The 21,818-nt window shown below is 45.4% G+C and overlaps 1 protein-coding gene across 2 annotated transcripts in view; it reads right to left on the reverse strand.

Moving 5' to 3' along the window:
• Positions 1-18,472, reverse strand: part of fndc7b (fibronectin type III domain containing 7b) — a 33,561-nt gene extending 15,089 nt beyond the window's left edge. The window contains exons 1-30 of one of the 2 annotated variants that reach the window (XM_076045502.1): positions 18,228-18,472; positions 17,401-17,670; positions 16,899-17,162; positions 15,021-15,139; positions 14,497-14,638; positions 14,021-14,287; positions 13,462-13,722; positions 12,439-12,699; positions 11,948-12,199; positions 11,510-11,770; positions 11,151-11,414; positions 10,695-10,955; positions 10,297-10,557; positions 9,825-10,082; positions 9,192-9,458; positions 8,453-8,710; positions 7,699-7,959; positions 7,258-7,524; positions 6,647-6,910; positions 6,237-6,494; positions 5,415-5,678; positions 5,008-5,268; positions 4,283-4,543; positions 3,542-3,805; positions 3,125-3,385; positions 2,449-2,709; positions 2,016-2,282; positions 1,595-1,864; positions 599-859; positions 25-288 (exon numbers count right to left, since the gene is read on the reverse strand). In XM_076045502.1, the coding sequence (XP_075901617.1) occupies positions 25-288; positions 599-859; positions 1,595-1,864; positions 2,016-2,282; positions 2,449-2,709; positions 3,125-3,385; positions 3,542-3,805; positions 4,283-4,543; positions 5,008-5,268; positions 5,415-5,678; positions 6,237-6,494; positions 6,647-6,910; positions 7,258-7,524; positions 7,699-7,959; positions 8,453-8,710; positions 9,192-9,458; positions 9,825-10,082; positions 10,297-10,557; positions 10,695-10,955; positions 11,151-11,414; positions 11,510-11,770; positions 11,948-12,199; positions 12,439-12,699; positions 13,462-13,722; positions 14,021-14,287; positions 14,497-14,638; positions 15,021-15,139; positions 16,899-17,162; positions 17,401-17,670; positions 18,228-18,435 (7,558 nt within the window). In that variant the 5' untranslated portion in view covers positions 18,436-18,472. Of the gene's footprint in view, positions 1-24; positions 289-598; positions 860-1,594; positions 1,865-2,015; positions 2,283-2,448; positions 2,710-3,124; positions 3,386-3,541; positions 3,806-4,282; positions 4,544-5,007; positions 5,269-5,414; positions 5,679-6,236; positions 6,495-6,646; positions 6,911-7,257; positions 7,525-7,698; positions 7,960-8,452; positions 8,711-9,191; positions 9,459-9,824; positions 10,083-10,296; positions 10,558-10,694; positions 10,956-11,150; positions 11,415-11,509; positions 11,771-11,947; positions 12,200-12,438; positions 12,700-13,461; positions 13,723-14,020; positions 14,288-14,496; positions 14,639-15,020; positions 15,140-15,972; positions 16,318-16,898; positions 17,163-17,400; positions 17,671-18,227 lie in introns of those variants that run through there. The other variant, XM_076045503.1, reaches the window with a different exon arrangement.
• Between the last annotated feature and the right edge of the window lie 3,346 nt (positions 18,473-21,818).

The raw sequence follows: 21,818 nt of genomic DNA on the forward strand, positions 1-21,818 counted from the left end.
ATATCGCACAGACTCTGGACATACCCGTCTTGATGGTGACGCTGTCGCTGGCTCTGCTCCTGCAGTCTCTGTGCTCCGCTGTCACAGTGGCTGTGTAGTACAGTCCGCAGCGCAGGCCGGTCAGATCGCAGCGGGTCTTGGCGGAGACGCACTCGTCCCGGTGGCCGTCAGAACTGACGGCTGTCACGTTGTAGAGCTGGCCGAGGCCGCGGCTGTGGTTCCAGGTCATGGAGGCCACGTTGTCGCTGCAGCTCACGCTCGCTTGCAGGTTCTCGGGGACGCACGGTGCTGGGGAGCAGAGGAAGGTGAAAGGCCTTTCAAAGAGTGTGTGCTTTCAAATTGCCTTTGTGACAGCCTGCCAGAGGGCATCAGGTCAGCAGACTGATGATGATTGTAAAAATAGTCTCAAGACTCAGCTTTTTAGTTTGGCCTTTAACTGATTTCTTTTAGCATGGCATATTTATGTATGTTGTGATTGCGGTATAGTTTGTTTTTGTATTTTTAGTGCTGTAGTTTCCCAATTTGGGATAAATAAAGTACATCTATCTATCTATCTATCTATCTATCTATCTATCTATGTCGGCAGCACGTCCCACACCTGTCCTGAGGATGTCGCCGTCGCTCTCGGAGCTGTTGCACGTGCGGCCCTCAGCCATGACGTGCAGCACGTACATCTCTCCGCACGGCAGGTCAGCGATGTTGCAGCTGGTGCCTGACGTGGTGCAGCAGGTGGTGCTTCCGTTCGTCTGCTCCAGGGTGGCCGTGTAAGTCACAGCGCCGGGCACAGCCGACCAGGAGATGCTGGCGGTGCGACTGTCGCAGCTCACTGATTTCGCCACGTCCATGGGAGGACACGGAGCTGGAGGGGAGGAGAATAACGGCTGTGTCAGTGTGGCGCCAAGAAAGTAGGAAGCCGCTGGAGGTCGAGATGAAGGCCGGCCAGTAGGGGTGGAACAGATTTTTACTCTTCTGCACCAGTTGTGGCTGCATTTGTAGTACATAGTTTCATCAAAACAACTAATTGACTAATACTTTCCAAAACATTTTCACATAACTCTTAATAAGGCACTCAGTGAAACAATTGTGAACAGTGGATATAAGGAGATTAATTCCCATGAGTGGCTTTTAAAAATTGTTAAATTTTAGGCTACATCAGAGTCAAAGAAATTTCCACACGTGATTCCATGCCTATTTAAAGTATATTAAAAAAAAAAAAGATGGTCATGGAATAATATTATAATTCCAGGGATATTAATTTCCTTTTAGAGATTAAGATTTTAGTCGTGAAGAACTTTTTTATCATCAAGCTACACAAAACTATGTAGTTTAGCAATTACGGTGAACGCTCGCGTCTTCAAATAAACCAACAAAGAAGATGAACGAGGTATCCAGGTTTGGCTGCGCCGGTCACCGTAGCTCACTGGCAAACTAAGGAGGGGGAGGGAGAGTGAAAGACGGTGCAAACTAAAATGTAACCACTTGATGTTGCCATTTCTTATCCAAAATATCCAAATATTACACTCTACCTTTACGCACATTTTTGAGAGTAATGAGCCAGAGTGAGAAAAAAACTGTTTGTTTATTTTTTTTTTACCTGTCTCAGCTGTGATGGCATTGCTGGCTGCACTGGAGCACTGCTGGTCGTGGGCCTTGAGGGTGACGGTGATGTTTTGGCTGCACTCCAGAGGGGGCAAACTGCACTGCCCCTCTGACGTCGAGTTGCACGAGAAGGTCTGCAAGGCCCCCCCGCCGTCTACCGCCATCACCACGTAGTCCTCGGCACCGGCAGACTCCTCAAATATCACCCAGGCGGAGTTGGCGAGGCAGTCGATCTCAACGTCCGTCAGGAGAGGCACGCACGGGACTGGAGTGTCACCAAGGACGGGTGAGAGGATTAGTTATGCCAGGAGTCCTTCAAGTTGTTAATTCACACAAAATGTTGATATGTACACTAAGTACTGAACTTCGAACTCTACACTAAATAAACAAAATGGAAAGAAAAAAATGCTCCCCACCTGTTGTAATTGTTTTGGTTGGGCTGTCTCTGCCAATGCATCCGTTCCTGGACGGCGTGATTGTGAGGTTGTACTTTGTTCCACAGTCCAGGGTGGTGAGGTCGCAGCCGCTGCTGCTCACACCGCTGCAGTTGTGTTGGCGCCCAGCGGCGTCGACCGCCGTCACCGTGTGCAGCACGTCCGACAGAGAAGTGTAGTTCCAGGCGACGGCCACAATGCCGGTGTTGCAGTTGACGGTGGGCATGAAGGTGGTGAGAGGGCAGGGGGCTGGAAGGAAGCACAAACAAGTTACCATTCTAAGGCCAGGAAAACCAAATTACTTTGATTGTACTAAATAAACTTTAAAATGCATCATATTCATCACGGTGCCATCGAGGTACCTTTCAAACCCCCCAAAATGCTTTCTAATTGTACTGCATTGAGCTTTACAAACCTGCATCGATGTGTTTTGTGGGGCTGTAGGAGCTGTTGCAGAACTGATCTTGTGCCAGCATTTTAATGCCGTACGTCTGACCGCACTGCAGGCCGGCCACCACACAGTGGCGTTCCTCCGTCCTGCAGCTGGCGAACTGGGCTGAGCCGCTCGCTACAGACACGTGGAACATGGCGATGTGACCCGTCGACTGCCAGGTGATGTTGAGCACACCGGAACGACAGTCCAAGTTGTCTTGTATGTTCTGTGGCACGCACGGAGCTAGAGAGTGACGAGAGAGGGAGAGAGAGAGAGGGAGAGAAAGTTAAAAGTTAGCTAGCATGCTGCTAAAACTGATGCTACATTCTGCCTTTGTTGTGTGGAAGGGGATAAAAACAAGGTGGTCTTAGGCATTGAAAAAAAAGCCTGGATGATGGTGTTGTCCCAAACCTGGTAAATGTATATATTAGGTATCGGTGACCTTAATGACATCACAAAGGGCCGACATCCAGAACTACAAGGTTTTTCTCCAGGGGTTTATGGAATAAAAGTAGAAGACGGCCTGCTCTAATAGAAAGTAAAACTTTCTATGAAGGTCTTGTATAATCCATTATGAATGCCTTCATAAGGCATTACAAAACATTTCATAAACGTTCATAATCATGTATGATATGTTTGTATGGCAAACAAAGGCTACCTGTTTGAATGACCTCCACGTTGCTCTTGGCTCCCATGCACTTTTCATCCACGCCGACAGCGTAGACCTGGTACTGCTGCCCGCAGGCCAGCCCAGATATCTGGCAGGCGGTGCTGCTGGTGTTGCACGACCACCTGCGTCCCTCTGCGTTCTCAGCCACGGCCACGTAGGAGGCGGAGCCCTGCGAGGCTTGCCACGTCACCGAGATGTTGTTCGAATGGCAGGAGGAGTCGACCCTCAGCTGGGTCGGAGGACAAGGAGCTGCACAGGCAAAGGACAGAGAGTCAACGAAACTGGTCGATTCAATTATGACAACACTTTGAACTGAATTGTGCGTTAAAGATTGTGAAAAAAAAATTCATGTGCTTTGATGTATTCACAAGTGCTGAACACAAATGTGAAGCGGTCATGAGCTACCTGTCGTGATCCTGTTCCAGTCCTGGGCCGGGCTGGGGCAGTCGCGTCCCTGTCCGCTGACGCTGACCTTGTAAGTCTCTCCGCAGCGCAGGCTGCTGATGTTGCAGGAGGCCCCGCTGGTGAAGCACGTCTGCCGGTGCACCACGTTAAAGGCCTCCGCCGAGGCGTTGTAGTGAAGGATGGCACTGCCGGGGGTCCAGGACACCAGCGCTGTGTTGGTGTCACAGTCCAGGGTGGTCGCGAGGCCGCTGTGGGGACACGGAGCTGGACGGAAAGGGTTGCAGAGTAGAAAATAGTTAATTCATTTTCATTTCCTTTAATAGTGCTGTGCCCCACTGTTTCCAAATAAAGATTAAAATGGAAAAAAAAGAAAAGAAATACACACAGTGACACAAGTGTGAGTGAATGTGCAGAACTCTTCAAATTCTTACTGTAAGGCTGAATTTGTGTTCTGCAAAATATTAACATTTTTGAATATATTTATGAGTTACTTTCTCAAAAGCATGGCTTTTTTCCCTAAAGTGTAGTTAGTTGCACTTACTGGCCACTTTATTAGGTAAATGTTCAGTTGCTTGCCAATACAAATAGTTAATTGAGCAATCTGTGGCTCGTATGCCCCTTTATGAATGCACTTCATTTACCATTGAAGATGCTGAAGATGATCTGGTGCTCAGTTTGAAACCAAACTGAGCACCAGAATGGGGAGGAAAGGATATCACATCATATTTGTTTTCTTTGTACCTGTCGTGGCAGTGATGGACTCGCTCATCAGGCTGACGCAGGTGCTGTGGCGAGCCAACACGGTGATGTTGTAGTCCTGCCCGCACGCCAGGTTGGGGAAGTCGCAGTTGGTGTCGTTGCTGTGGCACTCGGCGTTGTGGCCGAGGCTTCCCCTGGCGTACACCGTGTAAGACGTGGCGCCGCGCGCCGAGTCCCAAGTGACCACGGTGATTTCGGTCTTGCAGTCGACTCGTGCGGTGAGGTGAGTGGGAACGCAGGGCGCTGGCGGAGAGGGAAGCATAGATGGCGCACTTTTTAGTTCAGCCAAGTTGGTAAGTTCAGCTCGAGCATCGTGTCGTCGTCGTCTTCCAAATGAATGCGAGCTGCATAAAGGCTCTGTCCGTTTGCTTGGATAATAACAATGAAGAGTACAAAGACTTGGTCTGACTTAAAGGTCAAGTGTGTAATATTTGGAGATTTTGGAGAAGAAGCAGTGACATCAAGTGGTTACACTTTAGATTGCAGCATCTTTCACTCTCACTCCCCCTCCTGGGCCTGCCAGTGAACTACAGTGGCCTGCACACCCAAACCTGGATACCTTGTCCACCTTTTTCTTGGTGATGGTTTATTTGAAGACAGAACTGTCATGTCTGAATTCCTGACTGCATTGGTGTTAATGGACCTTCTTACAGTTTCTAAACTAGAAAGAGCTAACTGTTGAAAGGTATTTGTAGCCCTTTAAATACCTGTGTGGAACATGTCTGCGACGGCCGGTTGACTGCTACACGTGTCCGTGTGACCGACCACGCTGACGGTGTAGCTCTCCCCGCAGCTCAGCTGGTTGAATGTGCAGTTGGAGCTGCTGGAGTTGCAGGTGTTGATGGCTCCTCTGCTGTCCACCGCAGACACCACCTGGATCTGGTCTGGGCCCGAGTTCTCCCACCTCACCCCGGCCACGTTTGTGCTGCATTCCAAACTCACCTGCGCCCCCTGTGGCTGGCAGGGGGCTAAATGGGAAAATGGACAAATCAAAGGATGTAGAAAGGATGAAGAAAGCAGGTAATTTACCTACAAGTATAAATCTGGTAATTACACATGAGCCGTTGTGGAGTTCAATATGAAAGTGGATCATATTTTATAGGGAGTTTCCTACCTGAGTGCACGCTGTAGTCGGAGCCCTCGATGGTCCCGCAGTTGACTGACGACGTTGTCATCACAATCTCGTAGTTGAGGCCGCACTTCAGATCCTGGATGACACAGGTTGTGTCAGTGGTGTTGCAGGTGGCACGGCTCCTGTCACTGCCGATGGCGATGGCCGTGTACTGCTCCAGGCCTTCGTCGCTGCCCCTCCACCGCACGGCAAAGGTGTTGGCGCCGCAGTCCAAGTCTGCCACCACCTCACCGGGCAGACAGGGAGCTGTGGGGTTGAGCGCACGCACGGTGAATAAGCAAGTATGGTACCTCGTTGTTTTAAATAGAATAAAACAGAATGCCTGTATTAATCCCACATTGGGGAAATCTGCATAATTACAGCAACAATAAAGTGCGAAAGAAGGAAAATTATATTAATATAGTTATTGTAACTATAATTAACTATAGTTGTTATTTCACATTATATAATATCCACTTGGTTCTGCTGCTTCCATTGTTGTATATTACAATAGAGTTTTTATCCAATCATATTTCCGCTAGCTTGTGTTGTCAGGTTCTGTGAAATCTGCCTTCAGAGTCAACATCGCAGGCTCCAATACAGTGTAAGCGAACGGACCTCAGTTAGTTGCAACTGCCAATCAGCTAGAGTCCCGTGATTGGATAAGAACCTGAGAACCTGCAAGACTGAACTCAACCCAGAGATGCGGTTACCACCACAATGAACCCACGACGGTGGAAAAGGAAAGGAGAATGTGACGCTTTAGTTGCCTCGGCCTGCCACTGTTGTACACATATATTGCAAGTGCAGACTGAGGCTTTTTACCCGAGTCTAAGGTCAAAGATGGCCCCGTGCTGCTGTTGCAGGTCGCACTGGAGGCCACCACCACGGCGGTGTAGCGATGGCCGCACTCCAACTTGGCGGAGCACGTGGTGGTGTTGGAGGAGCAGGAAACAACGTGGCCGTGGCTGCCGGTCATCGTCGCCGTGTAGGAGATGGCGTGGAGGCTCGGCGCCCAGCTCAGCGTCCCCAGGTTGGTGCCGCAGGAGACCTTGGCAGTCAGGTTGGTCGGAGGACATGGAGCTGTCAAAAAATAAGGCGTTTTTCACTTTTTTATGTGTTCCTTTAAAAATGAGGCAGATTGATGATTGAGAGCAGAATGTGAATTCAAGGACGGAAGTAAATGATTCCTGCTATGACTATGACCATTTCTCATTAATGTGTATGGCATTAACCTGTGTTGGCCAATACGGGCTCGCTGAGGACGCTGCTGCACTCATCGTCACTGGCGGCGACCGTCAGCGTGTACAGCTCTCCGCACTGGAGACCTGAGAGCAGGTGGGACGTTTGGGAAGTGGAGTAGTTGGCGCTGCTGCCTCCGTCTTCCTTGGATTGGAGGAAGTAGCTGGCGCCGCTTTCAGGACTGGGGTCCCAGCTCACTGTGATGTCGTTGTTGCTGCAAGTCGTCACCCCGGTCACGCTGGTCGGTGGGCAGATGGCTGAAGTGTGATGGGATGGTTGGAAAAAGAAACAATGAAACTCAGTTTCAAGAGGCTTTAAAAGTAGATAAACTTGACCAACTATTTTTAAAATAATGATACAGTTTAACTTCAGTAAAATCTGTCACCGGTGGTTTAATATATGTTTTGTGTTTGCTTGTGTTTAAATTAAAAAATAACACTTTTACACAGAACGCAATACAAGAGTGGGTTCATGTTAATCTTTGAAATCAACTACTATTTCACCTGCTTTATAAATTTGTTCAAAATAATAGATAGATAGATAGATAGATAGATAGATAGATAGATAGATAGATAGATAGATAGATACTGTATATATCCCTAACCTGACTGGAAGGTGAGTGGGGTGCTGGGTTCACTCATGCAGCCTCTCTCCACAGTGACCACGGTAACAGCAGCCGTCTGGCCACACTGGAGGTCCGTGAGGGAGCAGCCGGTTCCGTTGGAGCTGCAGCTGTGCTGGTACTCATCCTGGGCCGACGGTTTCGCTGTGACCACATACCAATCCGCGTGCGGGGCGGCGGTCCACGTCACATGACCTACGTTGCCGAGGCACTGCAGGGACACCTGGACGTCGGTGGGAGGGCAGGGGCCTAACACACAGCAAATGGGGGATGATTATTTGACACTGGCAAGGTGCAACTACTATTACTACTACTACTACTACTACTACTGCTAACAACAACATTTTTTTTTATTATTTATAAAATACAATTATGTGTTATTAAACCTAATATACCTACTTCTACTGCTTGTGTTCACCTTACCTGCGATGTAAGAGAGTGGGGTGCTGTCAAAGCCCTTGCAGACGGCGGAGTGGGGGGTGACGGTGATCACGTAGGTCTGAGCGCAGTGCATGCTGGGCAGGTGGCAGTTTGTGCTGTTTGTCATGCACTCTTTCTGATCACCGTCCCTGCCGCTCGCCGTCACTCTGTAGAAAACAGCACCTGGACTGTGTTGCCAGCTCACTACCGCCGTGTTGTTTTCACACTTCAGCGAGGCGCTGACGTTCGTGGGAGCACAGGGGGCTGATGGGAAAAATAAGCAATATCACTGCAACACCTGTAATGATACTATTTAACCTCTAGGGCTAAGAATGCAAATGTGATTTCTCTGAACAAACCAGCTACTGACAGTGCTAAGATTGCCCTTGTTGGATTGTCAAAATATAAGGTATCAACTGTGCTGTTCTTCTATTCAGAACGGAATTTTTTTGCTTTTGGTAAAGTTCTCAATAATCACTTACTATTCTAAGTATGAGTCATCTGTACTAGGTACTAATAACTGTTTGATACTCACTCCAAACTACAGAAATGGCATACTTGTACATATTTCCATTTTTTTCATATCCACCTTGGTAAAAAACAAACTCAACAAAACAGTAAAATTTGGGCCGATGCTAATTTATCGTGGGCATCAAGAAAGGTTATTTTGATTTGTAACATCTCTCTTGCGGTGAAGAAGCAAAGATTTGTGGCCCGTGGAAATAAACAAACGAAAATCAAAGTCTGGAACCCTTACCAGTCTGCATTTGTGCAACACCAGGCACAGTGCTGTTGCAGTGGTCGGCAACACCAACGACTTCCACGTCGTACGTGCGACCGCAGAGCAGCGAGGGCAGGGAGCAGTCCGTCTGATTGGTGCTGCAGGAGAGCTCGTGGTCTCCTGAGCGGACGGTGGCGTAGAAGCTCTGTCTTCCCAGTGTCTCATCCCAGGTCAGGAGGGTGATTCCAGTCTCACAGGAGTAAGTGAGGCCCACGTTGGCAGGGGTACAGGGTGCTGAAGAAGAGGAGAATCCTGTTAGTTTACAAAGCAGGAGCCCAACAACCAGACATGTATGATCAAAACCTCCAAGGCAGCCTGGTGTCATTCTCACAAAAACTTTGGTAACACTTTATAATAAGTATAGAACACACTCTTAAGCATTAGTTAAGCATCAACTAAATCATGTTTCTGACGTGAATACTCATTAGTATGTAGTTTATAAAATCTATTAGAAAACAAATTTGTGAGTTTTTATAAAACATCTACTAACACATTTACTAACCATTAAAGATGCTATGGATGAGCTTATTAATGAAGAGTAAAACATTTATAACTGTGCTAAAAAAACTACATACTAATGAGTATGTCAGAAACATGATTTATAAATGATCCATTCAGTATTTATTACTACTTAACCAATGCTTAATAGTGTGTTCTATACTTATTACAAAGTGTTAGCAAAACTTTTTTTCCCTTTACAATGCCTGTGTCACACCTGTGGCAATCTGAAACGCAGAGCTGGCTTTGCTCCAACACTGCGCTCCTTGTGCAAACGCCTGCACAGTGTAGGTGTGTCCACACCGCAGGTCGTCCATCATGCAGCTGCTGTTGCCGGAGGAGCTGCAGGACGCCGAGTGCCCGAGGCTGGAGGTCGCGTTGACGGCGACGCCCCCCGTAGCATCCTGGTCTTCAATCCAGGTGACCAAGACCTGGTTGGACGCACAGTCCAGGGTGTGGTCCTGGATCACCGGAGGGCAGGGGGCTGAGGGAGGTGGAGGTTATGTGTCACTAACAGCCTTTAGAGAGAATGACTCGAGTGAAATGCGGTGGGTGATTATGTATTGTCCATCAGAGCTGTAAACGTGCTCACGTTTTTTTCTTTCATAGGAATTACCCCGTAGAACCTCATGAGAAAATGATTTTTTTTTTTACCACGAAATGAAAGACTGACTGATTGAATGAATGAATGAAGACTGAAATATGTGCATTCTTCAAACTGACAGTATTACATTCAAATGTTCCTTTTTCTTACTTAGGACTTAAATAAACAAATGTCTTGTGGACAACAAACTCAAAAGAAATATGGGTTTGTTTTTTGTGTTCTTCCTAACTCTCAGCCGTTCTTCACCTGTCGTTATGCTGGTCTTGGCGAGCGCCGAGCTGTTGCACTTGCCGTCCCCTGCCAGTACGGTCACAGTGTAGTTCCTCCCACACTGCAGCATCCCCAGCTCACAGGAAGTGGACATGGAATGGCAGGAGTCTGTGTGTCCGTCGGCCTCGGCCAAGACTGTGTAATAATTTGCCCCGGCGCTGGTCCTCCAAGACACCGTCACCACGCCAGTGGGGCAGTGCAGGTCAGCGGACACGGCTGCAGGGTCACAAGGTGCTGGAGAAGAGAGCGGAGGGGAGGGGACTCGTCATCAAAACGTGGAACTGGCTTCATATCCAATTAGTGCATCTGACAAAACAAACTGATGAAGACCTGAGTCTGACCTCATCCAGTGCACACTGGTTGAATACTGCTCTTTAGGAGAGGACGGGCCAAACATGTTTTATTATACATCATGAAGGTGTAGAACAAATCAACAAAATGCATTTACCGGTATTGGCGGAGACCACGGCGCTCTCAGTGCTGTTGCACCTGTCGTTGACCGCCGCCACACTGAACATGTAGGTCTGAGCGCACTGCAGCCCATCGAAGATGCAACTCTGGTCAGCAGAAGAGCAGGAAGACGAGAAGCCTGCTGCTCCCTTCAGGGTGGAGGTGTAGGACGCTGCGCCAGCAGCTGGATCCCAGGTCGCCTGCAACATGTTAGTGGAGCAATCCACCACGCTTTGGACGTTCACGGGAGTACAAGGAACTGGGAGAGAATGGACGCATCAGAAGTGAGAGACAATAAAATATTTTCTAAAGCAAGATAATGTATTTCTTTTAAGCTGTGTTTTCTCTACAAATGTTAAAAACATCTGCCAACCTCTGGACAACTGGCAGACCTACCAGAGTTCACCGTTTCCGGGACGCTGCCGTGTCCTTCACACGTGCTGCCGGTGGCTCGCACCGTCACCGTGTACCGCCGGCCGCAATTTAAATTGGCTATCATGCAGCTTGATCCCTCCGCCATGCAGCTTAGTGCAGTTCCACTTGCTTCCACAGCGGTGGCGTTGTAGTGAACCGGCACTGGTCCTGCCTCCCAGCTGACGGTCAGCGCGTTGGCGCTACAGTTCAGGGTGCTCAGCACACTCTGAACAGCACAGGGGGCTAAAAAAAGAAAATATAAGAACAAGAACATCATGGGATCTTCAGGGTCACTGACTCATTTCTTCATTGCACTTCATTGTTATTAGTTTAGAATATCTTTTCAGGGTCAACAACCTCCATCTCCAAACATTTATCAGCTTTCAGAGATTAGAAAGTAAGTGCAGGAAAGTCTGTTTGTCTCTCTCTCTCACTCACCAGTTGCTCTGATGACCGGCTCGCTGTCTGGACTCTGGCAGTCGCCATCGGAGGCCGACACGGTGAAGTTGTACTCTTTGCCGCACTGCAGCCCGTTCATTTGACAAGCGAGGCTCGCTCCCGCCTCGCACGTCACCGTGGTTCCATCTGCGCTCACGGCTTTGCCCGTGTAGGACACGGCGTTGGGGCTGCTGCTCCAGGTCAACATGGCCGTGTCGTCCTCACAGTTGACTGAGACGTTGAGCTGGGAGGGAGGGCAGGGCGCTGCAGGGCGGGGGAGAGAGAACGCAGTTTTTGACGATTGATCTGGAGTGAGACTGATCAGCTTTGGCGCTGTTCACGGTCTCGATCGACATTACCTGTCTGCACCGTGTCCGCATAGCTCTGGTTGCTGCTGCAGTTGTTGCCAAGTGCAGCCACGCCGATGTCGTACACCTGGCCGCAGGTGAGGCTCTCCAACCTGCACGACGTCTCGTTGGAAAAGCAAAACGAGCGCCGGCCGTCTTTATCCTCTGCAGACACTTGGTAGGACGCGGCGCCGAGACTCGACCGCCACGTCACTTGTGCGAAACTCTGGCCACAGTTGCTGCTCACCATCACGTCAGTGGGGACACACGGTACTGCGGGAGGAATAACGTCGGATCAGAGCGACACGGTGCAGAATCTAAGCATCCAAATCTGTTTGTTTCCTCAGAGCTCAACAAAAATCAAGTCAAATAGCGAAAGGACTGTCGGCGATACACAAAGGATGATAAACATAGATTTTCAAAAATGCATCTCTCAGGTCGTCCTCTTACTTTGCCTGACAGGCCGCACTGAGGGTAAACTGACACAGGCTCCGTAATAGGACATCACTTTCACTGAGTAATCAAGTCCACACTCCAGCTGGCTGATCCTCAGCTCGGCCTCCGTGGTGTTGTAGGTCATCTGACTGTTTCCGCTTGAGAGTATACTGATGTAGCCTTGTGCATGACTGGACGCGACCCAGTCAAGAGTCAGAGCGTGGGACTTGCAGTCCAAGTCGACCGTCACGCTGGGCCCACACGGAACTGGAAACGGAAATTGGTGGTGATGAGAGAAATTGTTAGATTTACATTACAAAGGTTTTCAGTGTGGGCGAAATAAAACAAAACATTATGTCAAATAATAGATAAGAAATAATTAATCTGACACCAATATTTTTTTTAGATATATAAATATATACTTTATATTTGATTTTCATAAATGATATAAAAAGACAACAGCAAAGGCAGTCCTACAGTAAAGTAAAAGCTGATGTGGTTCCTACCAGACTCCATATAGATGGGCTCTGAGGGAATGCTGGGACACATGCCGTCATGGTGACTGACAGTGACGGTGTAGTGCTGGCCACACTTCAGGTTGGGGATGGTGCAGTTGGTGTTGGTGGAGCTGCAGCTGAGAAGCCCTTGCGCTTCGTCCACAATGACGGCGGTGTACGAGTTCATCTGTGGCTGACCGCGCCATGAGATCAGGGCCTGGTTGGCCTCACAGTCCAGAGTGGTACTGACCTGATCCGGTGGGCAAGCGGCTGAGGTCGAGACAGGCAGAGGGAAGACACTTGAGCAGCGGACCGGAACTAATAACTTCTGCATAAGTTACTGGAAAAGTTCATAAAATTCCTAGAGTTTTATATTAATATATCAGTTTGATTGGCAAATACAGTCTTGAGGAAAATTTAACTGGTATTTTTAACCTAAAAGGGACAATATGCGATTTTCAGGTTTAAGGTAATACATAAAAAAAAAACTGGTATGTGAAACTCTAGCGGGGTTATCCCATCTGAGACATAGTGTGACATCACACACCCACTCACTATCTGTTGATATCATGTCCTTTAATAAAGACCCTCCTGTGAGTGACCCTCTGCCTCGTGTCATCCATCAGAGTAGCTGCTCTACCATTGTGATAAATAGCGAGAAGAAGCGTGATTTTAACTGTCTTCGGATGAATACAATAAAACAAAAAGGAGGCAGGCATGGAAGAAGGTCCGTCACTGATAGTTGTCCCCCTGGAAACGTGACAGAGTTCTAGTAACAGAAGCCGACCTGCAGGATTTTGGGTTATATCCAGCAATATTTTTGCTAACGTATGCATATCCAGCTCAATCACATGCACTTTCGTGGCTTTATGTAATGTCATCTTCACCGAACATTTTCCTTCATATGCGAGCAATGTGAAACCTCTTTGATCTGATCTAAATGCTGCGCTCAATGAGTAAATTAAAAAAAAGCTCATTGCCACTTTAAACAGTGATTCCAGTTTCCATCCCAGATAATGTCCCACTCCGTACCTGTCTCTATGGTGACCATCTCGCTCTCCGAGCTGTTGCAAATGAAGTTGGAGGCAATGACGTAGGCGGTGTAGTTGGTGCTGCACCTCAAGCCCTCAATCTTACAGGTCAGACCCATGGCGTTGCAGCTGTGAATGACCCCATAACTATCCTGAGCCATGGCCACGTAGAAGATTGCATTGCTGTTGCTTTTCCAGGTCACCGTGATGGCATCAGCTCCACATTCCCTCACGGCCGACACGTTCTGAGGGGTGCAAGGGGCTGAATCGGATCAAGAACAAAATTAGGGTTAAAACACTTGGGAATTGTCATCTTGTTTAATTTAAAAAAAAAAAAAAATTTGTTAGATTATATGAGGTTTGCAAATAAAAACATATTGATAAGAGCTACGCTTGCAGTGCAAATCAAATCATAAGACCAATTTTCAGAGTAGAATAGTTTTGGACTTAAAGTTGTGTTCTTAAAATACACCGTGAACCTTTTTTGTATTTTTTTTTGTATACTTTAGACACTTGATGTTACTTTGTTTGCATAAAAACTAAATGAACAGCTTTTTCACCTGTCTCAGCGACTGGCTGCAGTGTCCTTGGACTGGAGCATTCGTTGTCATAAGCCGTGATGTAAACGGTCAAGACGTCCCCACAGTGGACGCCCTGGATGGCACAGCTGTTGGACATTGTGCTGCAGTTGTAGTGGGTCCTGTCCCCCTTGTTGCCGTAGGCCTCAACAGTGTATCTCAGGGCTCCCTCGGCTAGATCCCATTTGCTGAGGAGAACATCTGAGCTGCAGTCAGCTGAGGTTTGAAGATTCTGCGGAATGCATGGCGCTGGGGGCACGAGTGGGAATTTTTAATTAGTTTCATTTCATTCTTTAAAATGCTGTCAGTAGCAACTTCATCCCTTCCCCCAAAACATGTTGGAGCTATGGCAACATAAAGCGGATACATTTTCAGTGAATTAAAGTCTCCATTAGAGGGTACTCTCATATATTAACTATGTACATGTATACTGTAAATATAGATACGTCAAGATATACCTGTGCGAACGTCAACAGAGGCACTAATTTGGCTCGTGCACTGTCCTGTGATGGAGTACACTGTGAAGTAATAGTGTCGTCCACACACTGAGTGCGTGAAATAACAAGAGTTGTCCTCCGTCAGACACTCCTGCACCACCCCCTGTGAAAAGTGTAACAAAAAATAACTCCCAAGTGAATTACAGACTCCTGTCGCTGCTTTCAAAGACATTTCAGAAAAGACAAAAATCATTGGTTTAGACAGAGGGAAACACAGGACGATGTTTTTTTTTTTTTATCATAATACCAAGTATGTAAGACAGGTTTCTATATAAAAGTAACTAAAAACAGAAGTAGTACACAGATGTTTCTGTTCAATAAGATAACTCTTGGATACCCTAATACTGTGAAGCTTTAGGTTGATAGAGCAAATACTGTGAGCAGACTGAAGTTCTCGATACTAAATATTGCCGGTGATAATATCGAACGGACACGAAATATGTGAGGCGGCGGAAATGGCACCACCAAACTTTACTAATTAATACCTGAGAATCCACCGCCTTGGCCATGTAGTGGTCCGTATTGTTGGTGTGTCCCCAGGAGAAAAGGATGACCTCACTGGAACAATCTCGAAACAACTGCAGGTTCTTTGGAGCGCAGGGGACTGGATGATAGATAGATAGACAGACAGACAGACAGACAGATAGACAGATAGATAGATAGATAGATAGATAGATAGATAGATGAGCAAATAAAGAAGAGCCTCTTGTTAAGGTTAAATGTCACCATCAAAAGGCGACTGACTCAAATCCCTTGTTCAGGTTTAAACGCCCAGATACAAAAGATTACAGTGTTGTTTTTCACCGTATAAGGTTTCAGACAAACACAGGCTCTTTCTTAGCAGCTCAACACAATGTGATACTGACGATGTTGCTCAAAAGGAGACCCAGTTTCTTTTTTTTCTCTTTTTTTTAAGTGGACACCTCATGACACACCGAGTAAACGTGTGAATTTAGACAAGAGAAAAGAAACAGGCAATAATGTTGTGAACGCCTCAACAATTTATGTATGTAAAAAAAAAAAGAAAAAAAAGTCCTTGTTATGCCACTTCAACAATCATGGGATATATATATTTTTTTATTTTTATTTATTTATTTATTTATTTATTTTACATTGTCTCATTGCGTTTGCAACATAAGGACAACGTAATCTTTCTTCAGAATTGAAGCATTTCTGAGACTTTCAACGTGTCTAACATTAAACATGAATGAAATAGTTACTTTCATGTCAAAGTGAACCGCCTTAGCTGTCAGAGGGGTGTGGCTGGACAGAAAATCTCCACCAGGAGAATGAGACCGATATGCGAGATGAAGGGATTAACTGCCGGCAACAAAATAAAATGGCAGGGTGGAGCCCTTGAAAAACGGGGGCACCAGCCAGCAATGAAATGGCATCAGAGTCACACAGCAGGTGAACAATTAGCTGAAGGTGGATTACCTGTTTGGGGGCATTCTGGCAAAGGCAATGTTTTGCTTTCTTTATTAGTTTCTAAGACTTTGCACGATAAACCCCCCCCCCCCCTTTTTTTTTTTTTTTTTTTTTTACAGCGTCAACGTTCCACTTCATGTTCACCACTTAAATACACTGACGAAACGGCTTTGTTTGTTCACTGGTCCTTCAAGCCAAACCATTGAATTTGTTTTTATAATTATTGTTTTAAATGTAATGCTCGAAACGTATTCACTGCTACAAGCGAGTGTTCTATCGCTAGCAAGAAAGCGACAGAACAAATAATGTGTAGCCAAAAAAACACACATTTGCTTTTACGAGTTTACAACGAAAGAACTCCGTAGCAGCCTTAATGAAGGCGTCCATTGGTACAAATACATTTTTACGGTAACTCCTACACAGCTGTAGCATCCTGCTCTTTCTTTATGCGAGTGCTATTGTCAACAACTACAGACTTTCTTTTTTTAAACGCGGCCGAGGCATCACCGTCGTAGAGCTGGCGGTCTTTTTTTTTTTTTTTTTTTTTTTACCGCTAGCTAGCGGTTAGCGTTAGCAGTGAAGTAAAAGGCTGACCAATCAAAAGGGAGTGGGCTGATCTAAGGCGGGGCACAGGTGGAACAGGTAAGGGAGGGAGGGGGAGTAGGATGAGTGAGAGAAACCCTTGTTTTGTCAAGCCTGTACGTCTCAAACTAGGAGTTTTTAGACCAAATACACACAAATAAACAAATAAGGCATTTTAATCTAGAAATTGTCATAGCGGGGTCAATTTGAATAGAATTTTCCAGTTTAGCACAGTAATTGGAGGGGGGAAATGTACCTGTTTATGAGAAAAGTTTCACAAAATGAGAGAAACGTCAGACAGACAAAAGGTTGATGGCAATGGCACAGTAATTTGGTTACTAGTCGCTTCTCACCGGTCTGAAACGTGGCCGTTGTTGAGTTCAGCAAGTTTGTGCAGCTCTCTGACACAGGTGTCACATGCACGATGTAGCTCTGGCCACAGTCCAGTCCGTTGATCCGGCAATTGGTGCCCTGGCTTGTGCACATCAGCTGGGTGCCGTTGTCGCCCATGGCGATGGCCCTGTAGGACTCGGCCCCGAGCACGGCCGTCCATTGCACTGTGGCCGAGTTGGTGGTGCAAGTATAGTCCACGGACACTGATGAGACTGGTGTCAGCTCTGTAAACAGGGCATAAAATCCCATCAGCAATGTAAATATCAATAAAATGACATATCATTTGTTCACACTCTTTCCTAGCACAGTGTGTTTCGTTTTATTGTAGGCTAGTTTGTCGGGGTATCTGAAGCTTTTAGTTCCGTCCGCCAAGGATCAAATTCAGCACTTCTGAAAGGGAGAATAGCTGACCTAGATTCTAATCCCCAAGTTAGTGATATTTGTTTGTCTCTGCCGACTCACTGTTGGTGGTGTAGGTGTAGTCGGTGGGTTCGCTCGGCATCAGAAAATTGTTGAATGAGGACACTGATATCAGGTAGGTGGAACACGGGAGGATGCCTTGAACATCCAACTTGGTGCCAGTCACGTTGTTAAAGTTTGGCCGACTAGCAGGCTCGTCGAGGTTTCTGATGGTGACTTGGTAGAGTAGGACATCCTCCACTGGGAGCCACCTCACCCGAACTGTTCCTCTGCCATTCTCTGTAGCAGTGACACCGGTCGGCGGCTCGATCACTGCACACAAACATCAAAAACTTTAGGACAAAGTTATGGCGCAGAAATCCAATCTTGGGTTTCATATGACTTTTAAAACAGATTCTTGTAGCTTCTTTGAGATTCTGTCTTGGCAAAATGAAGAGGAAGATTTTGTATGAGCATATTCTACCCTTTTGAAAAGTTGGATGTTATGTGTTAAATGATGGAACCAGTTTTGGTTTGATGAATTGATCAAGATTTCATTGTGGCAAAGTATTATGAAAGTGATATTTTTTAAACATTTAACATACTGTATATTGTCCAATAAATAATTTCATAATATAATTAAAATGGCTTTCAATCATTATTTACACTTTTCCTTTTTTACACCTTTTACACTGTAACCTTTCCATGTCAAATTCAAACACTATACTAATGATGATCTTCTCTACCTTGCCATCCCCATAAATTCAGTGGACAGAAAAATAACAATTCTCTAAGTTTCTATTTGATACTGATCACACATTGGTTAAAATCACAAATAGCATCTGAGTTGTCTTTGTGCTGTTATTGAGTTAAAAACGGTCAGTACTCACAGGTCGTTATTGTCTTCACTTTGCTTCTGCTTCCCAGGCCGGCCTGGTTTGCAGTATAGACGTAGCAGTCGTAGTTGGTGGAGGGGTGGAGGTTTTGCACCACGGCTGAAGTGTTGGTGTAGGTCAGGTTTAGTTCTTGTCCTGAGGCCTGAGAGCGAACCAGTAGGTAGTAGTGTTCTGTTGACGGCACTTCAGTCCATTCAACCATGATTGAAGTACTCGAAACTGCCCTGCCAACCACTATTTGCGATGTGTCCGGCACTGTGAGGGGGATCAGTGGAGAAATCATAGCATTAGGAAGCTACAGCGCAGCATGATGCTGTGACTTTAGGTGCAACTTGTGCAAGCTGTGAATCAAACTGTTCACCAGGGTTAGAGTTAGGGTCAGTTTTTATGAAAAAAGCCCTGTTAAAATATGTTCTATACAAAGATTAATGACTTATTTTGGAGTTATTTACCACTAAGAAAAACAAAAACAACCAAGGACAAATTTTAAATCAGTATTATCTTTAAAGAGGGTTTCAAAGGTGGTCATTCGTCTCGTCTCCATCCTTACCTGTGGTGGCCACTTCTGTATCCGTACACATCACAAAGTAGAACTGAAATACTTTGAGGGTGACACTATATTGAGTTCCAGGTCTGAGACCTTTGATGTCCCTCTCAGTCTGGGATGCTGTCAGGGTCACCACGACGGGTGCGATCTGTGTGTTGTTTTTCACCCGAAGGTCCAACAGATAGTTTGTTGCCCCTGTATATTTTTCCCATGATACCAGGATTGATGAGGGGCCTGATGACTTTGCTGACAGGATGTTGCATCCTGTAAGAAATTGAAATATTAAAATGCAATGCGTTCAAATGCACATTAACAAGGATTGCTACCATGTTTGCAGTGAATTAATTTCTTTCCATCGACTAAGACGTCCTTATTGACACAGTGCAAACACAGTGCAGTGATAACGCAGTGCTTTAAAATAAATCCAAGTTATGTGCAACACATTAGGTGAGTGACACTTGGCCATTACTTACCTTCTGCACCATGTGGTATCTGTACATGACAAAAATGGATAAATAAATTAGCAACGCATATTTCAATTTAAGGCTTACACCTTTAAACAATTATATCTAAACTTTTATTTTATTTTTCAAAGCATGACACTTACCTGAGTCAGAGACACCAAGGCTAAAGAAAAGCCTATAGCTCCCAACAATCCCATCCTTGACATTGAGCTTGAGATTACAATTAGCTTGGTATACAAGGGAGCCCAACACAAAAAGTGTTCATGATTCCTTTGAGCTCTAGCCCAGAGTGCACGGGAACCAATCAGTGGCTCTCAAATGGGGCCAGGCGGTCCCACCAACAGCCCCAGGCGCTCATGAGGGAGGGATGGAGGGATGGGAGTTTGGTGAATTCACCTTGAGTCAAAGAGGAGAGGTCTCACAACCTGCCTCTCTTTCTCTCACACATGGCTCCCACGCATCTTTTCAGTTTGTGTAACTACAACAATACATTCCACAGATAGTCCACTTAACTGCCGTTTAACCCTCACAGTGTGAGACACTGGAGATGTTGCAACGTGGAAAAAAAACCATATCACAGATATATACACATTCTTGTCAATCAATCAGTCAATCAATCAATCAATCACTTTTTACTTTTACAGCCCAAAGACAAAATCCCTCGGGGATCTTTGCATTCTTGTAGTGCTGTGTTATTTGTGTTATTCAGCATTAAAAATAATGCCAAATAACTTGTTTTGTTTCCATTTATTTGTATTGCTTGCAGGAAAAACTTTGAAGTAAAATAGAACGGAACATTGTCACAATTAGGGGTCCCACTTGCGCCATAAGACGTATGATACAATCTTCATTGTATGGGACTGATGTGACATTTCTGATACCACAATGTTCGCTGATCACCGTCATTCACTGCCAAAGATAAGGCTTGACTGAATATAGATCCTCTCGATTGAATAATATCCGGTGAGCGAATAATGGCAAACAAAAATATCTGCCATAAAGTTGTGTGAATCAGTTCAGAGTGAACTGACTCGAGGCCAACATTGATCTTATCACACCAGTGTCATAACTTTTGTCCTTGGAGGCCACGGCTCAAACGCTTCTGACCTACTAACGCAGCCTGATTGATAACGAGAAGCGATGAGTCAGCGTTCGCATCAGCTCTTCGTACTTTGCAGTCGCTTTTTTTGTCAACACTTCTCCATACTTTCTCTTTTATTATACTCACACAGAAAAACACAGTTTTTCTGTCTTCTTTCTACTTCGTCTCCATCTGAGTGTCTGTGGTAAATGTCACACAAATTGGAGGAGCGCTGCAGCCTTACACATGTACATGTTTCTATGTGAGCCGTGTCTTTCATCCGCGTAACAATACATGAGAACACAGAGACTGACCTGAACTAAAGAGATAAAGACTTTGGGCGGCACCACCCAGCCAACAGAGACAAGTGCCAGTGAAACCAAAGTCAGCCAAGTCAATGCAAACTTGGGAATTGGGGCTCCTTCTATACAGTGTCCACAGACGAAACATACCATAATAGAACCTTATTATGGTTATTAATTCATTCAGATGGTCACTTAATTGTTTCTGATGGTTTGTTAATGACGTTTTATGACACAGACACGCATCATGTTGTGCCGCTGTCCTGTTCTGTAAGGATCTTTTATTCCTGTAAAATAAAGGGCTGCCAGTGACTTGAGTGTCATCTGGTATTAGAAAAGAGGAAGTCAACATGAAAGAGGATACACGCCACAAACATTCAGAGGAAACTCGATATGCCGTCTTCAGACAGTGGGGCAATTTTGAAGCACAGTGAATGAGGACAATGATGTGAAAACGATGATATTTCATTTGGTTTCTGTCACCTCATGCAATTTTTTTTTGATTTGTCACGAAAGAAAAACCTCAGGCAGTCGCAGCATTGTTAAAACCTTCTCTACAGTATTCAACTATTTTTTTTTAATATCACACGGACAGGACACTGAATCGCTCTATTTATTTAAGTCCAACTTTGAAAACATACAACACAGGCAACTGAACATTACTGTCCCGGTGTTAAAGTGGAGTTTTCTGTTATTATATGCATACGCCAGAGCAGGTGTTTTATTAATGCTTATCTTTTATCAACATTGTTTTAAAGTAAACAACACTACAATTGAACATTCTCGTTGCCACAAATTATAACAGAGCACCTGAAGAAAGTCAACAAATAGCGTATTGTGTTTGATAGAGAAATAAATAAATAATATTACATCAAACAAAAACGCAGTAAACATCATAATCTACTTCCCTTGGTAGATAGAATAACGTTTTTATTTAATGAATACTTCACATGATTTATTTCCACCAAGTTATCAACATCTTGTGGCTCTTATCTGCAATTTCACTTGAATTCTGCACCTATTTGTTTCCAGATTTATGGAGATGTAGGGTAAAAAAAAAAGTAAACTTTGTTTGGTTCCTCAAAACTTTAGTAGTACTACTGAACTGTATCACTTAAAAGTTTGTTCTGTTCTCTTACTAATGAAGCCCATGTAAAGATCATTCTTTGATGGTCCCAAGAAAATGTGTCA

The sequence above is a fragment of the Nelusetta ayraudi genome, unplaced genomic scaffold (assembly GCF_046127955.1).
Source record: "Nelusetta ayraudi isolate G7.1 ecotype Tasmania unplaced genomic scaffold, CSIRO-AGI_Nayr_v1 ptg000084l, whole genome shotgun sequence".
NCBI classification, from domain to species: Eukaryota; Metazoa; Chordata; class Actinopteri; order Tetraodontiformes; family Monacanthidae; genus Nelusetta; species Nelusetta ayraudi.